The sequence below is a fragment of the Arachis hypogaea genome, chromosome 16 (genome assembly GCF_003086295.3).
Source record: "Arachis hypogaea cultivar Tifrunner chromosome 16, arahy.Tifrunner.gnm2.J5K5, whole genome shotgun sequence".
NCBI classification, from domain to species: domain Eukaryota; kingdom Viridiplantae; phylum Streptophyta; class Magnoliopsida; order Fabales; family Fabaceae; genus Arachis; species Arachis hypogaea.
The window spans coordinates 17,342,362-17,353,959 of NC_092051.1; the positions used below are offsets into that span (position 1 = coordinate 17,342,362).

General features: G+C 39.1%; 1 protein-coding gene across 5 annotated transcripts; it reads right to left on the reverse strand.

The window, feature by feature from the left end:
* Positions 1 to 3,994: 3,994 nt before the first annotated feature.
* LOC112758792 (protein FAR1-RELATED SEQUENCE 5) lies at positions 3,995 to 10,321 on the reverse strand. Of its 5 annotated transcripts, none has more exons than XM_025807549.3 (5): positions 9,834 to 10,321; positions 8,594 to 8,762; positions 4,885 to 7,206; positions 4,436 to 4,618; positions 3,995 to 4,353 (listed from the first exon to the last, which is right to left on the reverse strand). In XM_025807549.3, exons 3-5 carry the CDS (start codon positions 7,174 to 7,176, stop codon positions 4,294 to 4,296), a joined length of 2,535 nt encoding a protein of 844 aa, XP_025663334.1. In that variant the 5' UTR covers positions 7,177 to 7,206; positions 8,594 to 8,762; positions 9,834 to 10,321; the 3' UTR covers positions 3,995 to 4,293. The 5 variants fall into 5 exon arrangements, 4 of the variants coding, with proteins under 4 accessions (XP_025663334.1, XP_025663336.1, XP_025663335.1 ...); XM_025807551.3 differs by having other exon boundaries at positions 4,885 to 7,160; positions 9,804 to 10,321; XM_025807550.3 differs by having other exon boundaries at positions 4,885 to 7,170; positions 9,804 to 10,321.
* Between the last annotated feature and the right edge of the window lie 1,277 nt (positions 10,322 to 11,598).

Below are 11,598 nucleotides of genomic sequence, written 5' to 3' on the forward strand. Positions count from 1 at the left end.
GAGAAGCCCTTGGTTTTCTAGTATGTGGACCTAGTTTTGTACCTGACGCATTTTTCTAGCCAATGTTCCAGAGAAAGCTTGAGTTCCATGAGGAAGAAGACTCTAAATTTGGAGAGTTGAGGAACATACGGCAGCGAGGACTCGGATCTCCCTTCACGTTCTACACACACACCGGTTGGCAGATGACGTCACAAGATATGCCCACGGTAATATGTATCAAGCATCCCTAGTAACTTGTTATAGTAATATTATGCCATGTAAATTTTTTTTTTAAACCGGCACAGCTTTCCAGCATTGACTGCTCCTCGTCATGAAAACATTATTACTATTTTACCGACAACGATTTGCATCGAAGTGTTTCTTTTCATGATAAACAACTATCTTTGTTGTTGCTTGAATGTGATTATGTTGTGCCGAGTAGGGTGTGATAGCCCTAAAAAAAGAATTTGATATATTCCGTGTGTGCGATATTCTATGCTTAACTGCGTAGACTGATATTACGATGACAAAGTTGGAATGAACTAGGAACGAATGATTTTTTTTACTGGCCGTGCAGTGCATGAATATCTGTTTCTGGCCCCCTCCGGGGATGCAATTTTTTTGCCATGAGCTTGCTGTGGCTGCATATGTGTTTGCTCAAGACTTAGAACAAAGGTGCAGCCAGCAACCTCTATGAACAGTTGCAAAATTTGTTGCTCAACTCTTTTCATCCTTTTTAACTGAAACTATTCTACTATATGCTTAACATGTTTCCCTCATTTGTAGCGAGCTGCTTGTCCAAAACGACCATTGTGTCGGCAACAGAGAGGCATTGTGGACACTGAGACCCGGAGAAGAGGTGGTGGATGATGTAATCAACCTCGTAGTTGGGATGTTAACAGCGGGGAAGGACCGTCATCGATGGTGGCTTCCGACAACCTTTTCGGTAAGTTCTCATTCATTTCCTGAAACATTAATCCCTAACGGAAAACATGTACTCAATGCCTCGTTCCTATTGGTGACAGCAAATTGCGTTGAACCCAACTTTTCATTGCAAATCTACGCTGGATTACATAAAAGCCAAATATATGGGGCTGGCGGACAACCTCCTAAAGGTACCCCCTTTCGACGAATAAATTTTTTCTGTGTTGCTGAATTCGCTTGCGAGGTTGTTCCTTGACTGTACATCTCGTTGTTTCATTAACTTTTAAATACTAGATATATGTTCCCCTTCATAGTGGCTGTCATTGGTACTTGATGATAGTCGACATGTGGGAGGAGAAACTGGTGTACCTTGACTCCCTTAAGCGTACCTCAGAACGAGAAGGAAGGATCAACCAAATGCTGGCCGTGGTGAGTCATATCCGCAACTTATGTGCTTTCTGCACCATTTTCGACTTCATTTATGGTACATTAACAGTTACAGATTACCACATGTAGGATAGGTTTATTGAGCACATGCTTGATGACAAGAGTTGCTACGAAAAGCAAAATATCACCTCTAAGAAGGTGTCCAGCTTTAAGGTCTTTGAGCCATTGATCTCCCAGCAAGCTGAGGACTCGTAAGTTGCAAATCATGTTAAGGCACGACTATATAGAATTTTGGTGATATGATTTTAGTTAGAATTCTGTTTTTATGCCGTATCCATTTGGGGGTGAAACAGGAATTAAATTCTATAAACAACCCCAAAATTATTCTCAACTTGGTAGCAGCCTGGTGCATGTTGTTTCCCCATCCAGTTTGCTAAAGAATTTATATTAATTAGTGGATTAATAGGCACTACTAAGTTTTGTTTGTTTAATAATTAATATTAATAAATATAAAATTAGTCAAATTTTTAATAAATATTTTATATTTTAATTAAAAATTCTAGCATTCAAATAAAATGCAACAGCCAATTATATATTGTATAGATCTACATTATGAAAATTATTATTTAGTAATGAAAGTTTGTACATTAAATTGGTTTTATAACCAAGAATAATGCTCATTTTTTAGATTTTGTTTTAACACTTCATGTACGACCTGAACCATTTAAGTAGTAACTAATTTAATTTGTGGTAGTCATTTGATAGATGCACTGATCTATTTACTTCAGATTCTGGAATTCATCGTGTACAGACAGGTTTAGTTTAGTGATTAACATAGCATACCACTTTCTCATGCTGAAACATGATTTAAAACAACAGTAACTCTAGTTTGGTGACAAAATTTACTATATCTGAAATAGGATGGACTGTGGAGTTTGGGTATCTCAATGGATGATCCTCACCCATCTGTGGGCATCCTATGAGTTGGAGGTAAGGGTTATGTCATGGGTTGTATGTTCTTGTTGATTGATCCTGTTGTTGTCCTTCGTTGCCTAATTTTATGCGGTAATTATTGCTTTAGGAGGTTAACGACAGCACCCGCATGGCATTGGCCATAGACCTTGTCATGGGCAGTCACAACCCTATTGCTGAGGAAGTGGCAGAAAAGGTAAGGGGGTATTGGGATAGGTCAAACAGGGCATCTTACAAGAAGGGAAAGAGACAAGGGAAGAAGGCCAACTCCCCTACGGGTCCCTTGAGCCCCTCAATCTGAGGGCTTGAGTAGTTGCCACCGTCACCTCCTGTGGTGGTATTGGTAATTTTTTTTGGAATATAGTTGTAGCTGCCATTGACCTTCTTTTGATTGCTTTTTGGGTTGCCTTACTCTACCGGACGCATTTCGCCTTACTCAACTCCTTTAGGAATTTCTTGCATGTAATAGTTTACCTTACATTAGTACTACTTAGGAACACTTGTTAGGGGTCAACAACGGTATGTGTTACCCAGATTTGGATGGCGGCTGAAGGAGTTAATTGTACCCCTGAAATTTGATTCCCTCTTTCTTTGTTTGGGGACATTCATGTATTTAGTCTTCAAACAGATGATGATGAATGCAACAAACAAGGGAGACTCATTTACAAACACTTAACCTTGTCACCTGTGTTAATATTCATGCCTAACTTTATTATCGTATTCAGGCTGAGAATATTATGTCTTTTGACCCTCTCTACTACATTTTCTTTTGAATGTTTTTCCCCGTTTTTGACGGGAACTTGCTTGACTAAGCTTCTTCCAAATTTATTTGCATTTTCTTGGTCCGTTTCCATTTGCTCATCCAAACTGTCTTAAATTTCTGAGTTTGCTTCTATTGGTTTATTTTCCTATATTGAGCTGCACTAAACCATGAAAACCATGTTCTAGTTGTTTATGTGTTTGATTATTGTGGTTCTACTAAAAGGAAAATAGTAAAACGTGGAGGCTTCTCAAGAGTGCACATACAAAATGATTATCTTCTCTTATTCTGGCATATTGGTTGGATTACTTTTTCTGATTACATACAAAAACCTGATTATCTTCTCTTGTTCTGGCATATTGGTTGGATTACGTATGTCAAGTAGCTTCTTGAAAGTCACTAATATCATGCTTATATTAACTACATGTTCCACTTGTTTTCATGCATTATATCACTAGGGCTCACTAGAATGGCAATAATCCATGTTGAATAGCTTATTTTTCATGTGGCACATTAACGCTTATGGAGATTCTTTTCCCCACGTCCAATTTTTTTCGGGGCCGTTGCGTGGCTAGTTTTCCTGATCGAGTTACTCCTCTCAGATGCTGTTATCACTTGTATGGTGTATGGGAAAACAAATTACATGCATGTCAAAAGATTTTCTAAGTCCTGCCTCCAAAGTAAATTCTTTTGTTCTCTAATTTTATATAGTAAAAACTTAAAAAGAATTTTCGAACCAGTTAACAAATCTCAACCTATAGATGAACATTGCACAGCACAACAAACAGCGCTATCATTCTCTTTCTCTGTGTCTGCTGCAACAACTTTCATGGGATTAGAATGAATAGAACAAGGAAATTAAACTTAAATTGTAGACACTGAATATAGGAGAACAGACACAAATTTGGCACCACATGAAGACTTGGCCAATGCAACTAAATAAGATACAAATAATTCAAGAGACGGAGAACATTTTCAGCATCAAGTACCGTGTCACATAACTGAAATAGGTCATTCACTGCAATATTTTGAAGGGGAAAATAAAGGCTTGTTCCCGATGGGTTCGAGGCCTTTTTAGGTACCAACAAGATAGTCACTCCACATGGAGGATACAAGTTATCATCATTCATCCACTGTATACCAAATATAACCACGGACGATTAAATCCAACTGGCGTAGCTTCGTTGTCTAATACAAGCAAATTGAACAAAATGTAACATAACATTACATGTTGCCCGATACCTAACCATCCATTCATTGCTTGGTTAGTCTCAAACTTGTCTCCGATTACTTGATAGCCTCTCGGTAACCCTGATTATGTCATGCATCAGCTGCATTGGCGACATGTACATGTCAGTTACTTGCACATAGCTAACAAAACAAATTTAACTATTCCAAAGTGGCCAATCATACCTCTTCAATCTTCACACAGTTGTCGTCGTTATAGCACAATGGGAGGACAGAATCCCAACCTTCGGTACGGATATGCCCACTCTGACCCCCCTCTTTTGGCCGGAACCCAGATTCTTCCACATCCGACTCGGCAAAGGCTTCTCCCGCTTTAGGTGAGAGCACTTTCAATGTGTCACATCGACCCTAACATAAAGAAACATGTCATTGGTGAATCCAAATAAACCTAAAACCATGGCAGCAGTGACTTCAGCAAATATATACAATTATAAAATAAATTTTGACACAAATACTTCAAGGATGCCCCTTGCTAACCGTTACATTACGTGATATTCAAACGTCACCTAACACGGTTGTTATAACATCCACGGAAAAACGTAAAAGGAACACCCTAAACCCTATTAGCACTAACATATACTACTTAGGATTCCTAGTAACTGTGATAAAGAAACCTTTGCATTTTCTGTTGGTGAGGAACCTTCCGATCCCAAGTCTGCTGTCTTCCCATCCTCCTGTGGGTCTGCCTCCACATTCAATCCCCGCTTGCCGGTGCAGTGTCGCTTCGCGTGTCCTGCTTTCCGACACATGCTACAACGCCTCTTCCTACCACTCATTTTCTTAATCCGGAGAGCCCCTTTGGTCTTTACCACCACGGGATCCTTCACAGTGGGAGTATCTCTTCCCTTTGCCGACGGACCCTTCTGATCGCATGCAGCCTCGATTTGTTTGCATAAAGCTCGTATGCCACTCATCGCTGTGTTAAACAAACCCGGGCTACGTGCAGCTACGAATGAAAACCACTGCGATGTTGAGTGCAGTGCACCCTGACGTAATAGAAACCCCCGTTCACTGCACTCATTAGCTCTTCCTTCACCATAGTTCTCCAATGATTTAGCGTCCTTACGCCACCTAGTCAGCACCAACCTTGATGGAATTTCCCTCGTATGCTCATGCTTCAAAACGAAAAACATGTGTCGACACGGGTAACCGCTTCGCAACCAAAATTGGCAAGGACATTGTAGCCTATTCACAACCCTATCATAGAGTAACGTTAATGGCCTACCCGGAATGCCATAGTCTTCAACTGTGTACACCATAGTCGTGGATCGGCGAACCTTTGCGACGAAGTTAACCGCACCGACACCTACAATTTCCCTCCTCACGTCCAAGAATAACTCTCGTGTGTAAACATCGGCAGCAAACCGCTCGAGCGGGTCCAAGCAAGTCGTGATCACTGGCTTGCCATTAATGGACTTGAAGTGGGCTTCTAACTCGTTATTCCGATACTCTCGTACCATCAACTCAACATTCTGCACCAACTCAAGAAGACTGTGCCTTGAATTAAGAAACTTTTTGATATTCGCATTAATCCCTTCACATTGAGAAGTAGTGCGGAACCCGGCGTAGAATTTGTCTTTCAGGTACGCATTTGCCCACATTTTCCACTTATCATAGGTTTCCTTATCCCAGTAACTATCGTGAAGTCGGTATTCAACCACAGCTGCGTCCCACTCTGCCTCAAACTCTTCTATCTTCATATTTGAGTACAGCCACCTAGTGAAAAGTTGTCTTAAGCCTTCATCCTTCACATTCGAAGTCACGTTCTTCTCCACATGCCAAGCACACAGCCTATGTGTGGCCTCCGGAAACACTTCCCTGATTGCTGCCCTCATTGAGTCACAACCGTCTGTCACAATCACCGATGGCTTTTTGTTGCACATTACCTCCAAGAAATTTTCAAGCAACCACGTGTATGACCCAATGCTTTCATCCAACACTAAACCAAACCCAAATATGCTTGTTTTCTTATGATTGTTCGAGCCAGAAAAGATAACCAAAGGTCTCCTGTATTTGTTTTTCTTGTAAGTCGAATCAAAGGAAAGCACATCACCAAAGTGTTGGTAATCAACCCGGCTCCCACCATCAGCCCAAAACAAGTTCGCTAACATATTGTTGTCCGTCAAATTGTACCTAGCCATGCACATCGGATCCGACACTGCTTTTCCCTCTAAATAAATTATTGCGGCGCTAGCGTCTCCATCAACAATCTTCTCCCGCTTGGTCTTCTCGATGTAGTTATAGGCATCCTTTTTTGTGAAACCCAGCAGAGAATACCCCCCGGCTTGCCCTGCCATATAACCTAGGATCTTCGACGTGGAAATACCATGTCCCTGCATGCCATTAATCTGTGCCTTAGCTGAACAATCCATGTCTCTAAAGCTGTTGATCATATGAACCATCCTCATAGGAGTTAAATCATGGTTGTGATCTAGTATAACTTTTCTAACCCTCCAAATTTCGCTGACATCATCCCATAAGATTGAAAGCTTTGCGTCACAGTTTGTGCGCATCTCCGATCTATGGTCCTTCTTCCTGTCAAGCCTCTCGTAATGTTTGCGCTGCCTCAGCCCTGCTTTGTTGCAAAAAAACCTCCTCCTAATCACCTTGCCATTATCATCCTTTCCCGAATCACCCTTGCGAATACCGAACCCGTGGCATTTGCCGTATCTCTTGTAAAACTCATACGCGGCTTCGTCCGTGTAGAACACCTTCCTAATCATATCGGCTTCAGTCAGCATTAGCACGTCTCGATATTCAGTGGCTTCTCCCTCTACCCATTCATCACAACTATCACTTCTACCGTCTCCAATCGGTGTCTCGTTTGTTTCGTACTGTGTTCCGCCGCTACGATCCTCTTGAATTCCACCACCTTGGTTAACTCCATCATCTACTTTAGGCTCCATCCGCACAACAACACCATTGGCACAAATCAACTTTATTTGTTCAATTGAAATGCCAAAGTCAACATACTCAAAATCCATTAACATCAACTACACATCGTTTTTTACAACATCAAATAAAACACACTAACTGCACCAACTAACATGGTTCTCTAGTTTTTTACTGTTGCAATAACAAAACCGAAAATATATTCTGCAGAATTTATTAACTAGATAAAAAGTAAACAAACAGAAGGAAACAAACAAACAGAATTCAAATGATTTAAACTTAAGGCGGCTCATAAAATAGAATATATTGGAAGCAAGTTCCTCATAAACTTAGATCAAGTTCTTCCTTAATTAATTGAGGCTTACTTTAATTCTATGAATCTTATTTTTTTTTAATTTTTCTAAGTCTGTGTCGATGGATACAAATTTACACATACTGGTATTTTCATTATTCAATTCAACTAAAATTTCAATTTCAACGCATCCTCCGCTTATAACTTGTACACATCAACACAACCCTGAAAATCACTATGCTCTTCCATCCAAATAGATCAACATGCGTGAAAACTAAGATGAGAATACTATAATAACAAAAACCCTTGTAAAATTCATAAGCATGTACTATATATGCGTGCAATCATAGGTACATATATGTATGTGACAAACTATCACCACTACTTAAGAGGATAGCATAGAAGCATGTATAAAAATATGCACACGCTATGCATTCACATGTGTAGCAACATAATTTTTTTACGGGATTACATTAACATTTATACATGATTACATGATTAGATTAAATTAAACAAGCTAGGTGAACATGCTAGAGAGTGATGGAAGCTTGACCTCTCCATTGTGAGAGAGAGGAATAGTGAAGTTTCCAATGACTAGAAATTACAGAAATTTAAAAAAAATTAAAGCAGAAAAACAAACACAATATATTCTCCGTTTCCAACTCCTATAAAAACTGCTTTGCAGAATTTAAATTTCCGTAATTTCAATCCTACTAACTAGACTCATGTACCCAAACTAACTGCCTACTATACAACATTCCGCAACGAACAACAAACCATCTAAGTCATGCATTCGTAATTATTACTAAAATCAGCACGATCACTATATCAAAAACAACGGCAGAAACAACTACGTTTAACAATTTTATACTTCCATGATTTATTTTTAAACTATCTTGCACAAATATGAACGACACAGCTCAATAGATCCAGCAGAATATACTGTTTCATAAGCTCTGATTCAGCTCTGCTAACAACTTCATTTATACATGTATCAAATTCGAAACAAACTTCACCCTTTAACCTTCTAGTGAATTTTCACCACCCCAAAATAGAGTAAATATCACCATGTTACCCCAGAAAATTAAAATAATTTAAAGATGCATACCAAACTATCGTTTTCTGTCCTATATACTTACCGATTACTGCCTAATATGCTTCCTAGGGTGCGACCTCCCTTGCAGCTTCTCACATTCTCGCCGGAACCATCAACCTTGGACTGCCCCCATATCTTTGGCTATACAGAAAACCACCAGCTCCCAGCACGTGTCGTTGCTTCTAGCTTCCTTTTATCCCTCTTTGTTTCCTCTGCCATTAAGCAACAAGTTGTTATTATTATTATTATCCACCAAATTTTAATTTTATTTCTCGGTCCAAAAGGAAAAATGATAATTTTTTGGGAGAAATTTTCCACAACATTGTATTTAGGGAGAGCATGGGAAAAATGTAAGACTTACTGAAAGAGAGGGTAAAATCTTTGGGAAATTGAAAATTTTTTTTCACTTTTTTAATTTCGAGAAAAGGAGTTTTATTTATTTTTTAATTGGTTAAAAGAGTGTAAAATTTGAACCTCTTAGAAATGAAGACTAAAAAACCAGCAAGTAATTAAATTCGGATGCTCCGAAAGGACACGGAAAAGGCCAACCATGAGTGCAAATGCCAAAATCTTGTAAAGCAAACACCTTAAAGTTTAAATCATAAATTGTGAAGACAGTCTTCAAATAGTTGGAAGGCCCTTATTATAAAACTAAATAACAATAGATATTAAGTGTGAACAGATTTTTGAAACAGGAAATCGAAGATGGATATAAAGGTATATTAGAATTAGGCAAGGCTACAACTGCTTTGGATATCAATGTCCAAGTTAAGAAGGGAATCAAAAGTACTTGCGAACCATCTGATAGAAAGTCAAAGCTCTAAATGAATTCAACACTGAATTGGAAAAGTAAATGAATCAAAACAAATAAATTCAACATTGATTGAAATGTTAATAAAAACTAGTAAATCAGAATGAAAATGGTTGTTCATTTGCACCTGAATCATCAACCATTATACATCAATTTAACTAAAAGTGTTTCACACGCGAGCCTAAAAGTGTTTCGAACTAAGAATGCTAAGCATGACTCTTAAGCAAAATCCAATTAAAATACAATCCAACAACTACTAAGTGCCTCAACAACAACTATTAGCTCCCAACAACTAATCAACTATCAAGGTTCCAACAGTAAACTATAAGAACTACGCCAATGCTTCACGCAATCAGCTTCAAACAACCAATGGCAACGTTTAACACTAACAATTACTCATGCTTCAACAATTATTATTACAACAAATTACATTTATACTTACGATTAGTGGAAGACAGGGAAGAATGCAGACCTGGCAGCGATAGAGCCAGCGGCTGCAGTGGAAGGCTCGATCAGGGCTGGCGCCGACGGGAACACAAAGCGCGACAGCAAGCACTGGTGGCGGTGGCTGCAATTTCCACGAATGAGTTCGCGATGGAAGGGGCTGCTCAAATCTCCAAGCTGCCTCCACGAACTTCCGATGGTGACTGACTTCCACAGAAGGTGGCTTCGAAGGTTGCGAGCCTGCTACGCAATGGAGGCTTCGTGGGTTGCGCAACGAATGCTTCGAATGCTGTGACGACTGCTACGCGATGAAGGCGAAGTGAGCGACCATGACGCGGTGGCTGTCGGGAGGAACAGCGACGGCGGGGGCACCAGGCAATGGCTTCAGATCGAGCTCGATGACATTGAGACTTGAGATGCAGCCCTCCTCCCTGAACTGTTTGTGTGAGACACGGAGAAGAGATCGATGAGAACCTAGGGCTTGCACAATTGAGTAACATCAGAGAATGCAGGTGTTGTGAGTGAAAAACGGCAGCGTTTACATCATTTTTGTCCCATTACCATAACAAAAACAATTGGATCAAATATAAACTGGGTCTTCAAAAATAGGCCCAATAACATAACTAATATCATTAACAGGAGATTATTATCCTTTAATCCCAATTTTCATCACACATCACTATCAACCTTAGCGCAGAAATTGTCGGTACTTTAGAGGCAGCAGTACCACGCGTCCCTCCTTCACCATGCCACTCAATTTCAGCACCAGCAGAAAAAACTTGTTTTCAGCACCATAGGATGACCCTTTTTTTTATTGTAGTTGTGTTATATAAGATCGCTGTGAGATCTACTATTGAAGGATCCTTCCTTGTTAAATACTTTCTATTAAATTATTATTTTAATTTAGTCATGACAATAATAAAGAAGTCTCGTGATTCATAAATTCAGTCAAACATAATACATAAATTCAGTTTCAATTTTAGTCTTTATTATTTTATCTTATCTTATCTTTATGTTATCTTCTTATCTTATCTTTACTTTTATCTTTCGTAGGCAATGCTCTATATATATTTAGTTTTACCTTCATAATTCAATTCAATTCAATCAATCAATAATCAATAAAAGTTCTTCATCTTTTTTTTTCTTATTCTTTCATAATTTTATCATAGTATCAGAGCCTTGGTATCCTCTTTGAAGAGGATACATCAGCTATCATCTTTTAGATGAGAAATCACCCTGCTTCTTTTCTAACCTCCTCCCACAATGAATAATCAATCTTCTAATTTAGCTCAGGATCCAACCAATCTCTATTACATCCATCCAAGTAAAAATAAAAAATAAAAAAAATCCAACATCAGTCTTGGTTACCCCTGTTCTAACAAGAAACAACTATCATTCATGGAATAGTCACTATGGCCTGTCTGCGCCTTCTTCCAGCAGTTCATCTACGCTTTCTTCCGGTAGTTCCGTCTGCAGTAGTCATGTCTGTATTCTGTTTTAGCAGTTCCATCTGCACTCTTATTAAGCTCCACACGCTCTCTTTTTTTTATCGCGCTCTACGCGCCCTCTAAAGATGAAGGTTATAGAAGGCGTAGAGAATGGGGATTGAATCTATGACCTTCTTTTACTTTAATGACCTTAGCCTTTAATTACAAACTTTTACTTAGAATCTGTTTGAACTGTGCAGCAGAAACTTTATGAGATAATTTTGTTTTGTCTCATAAATAACAGAAAACAGAACTTAGAGTAAGAGAAGAAGAATGACACAAGCATGTATCCTGGTTCAGTTGCCT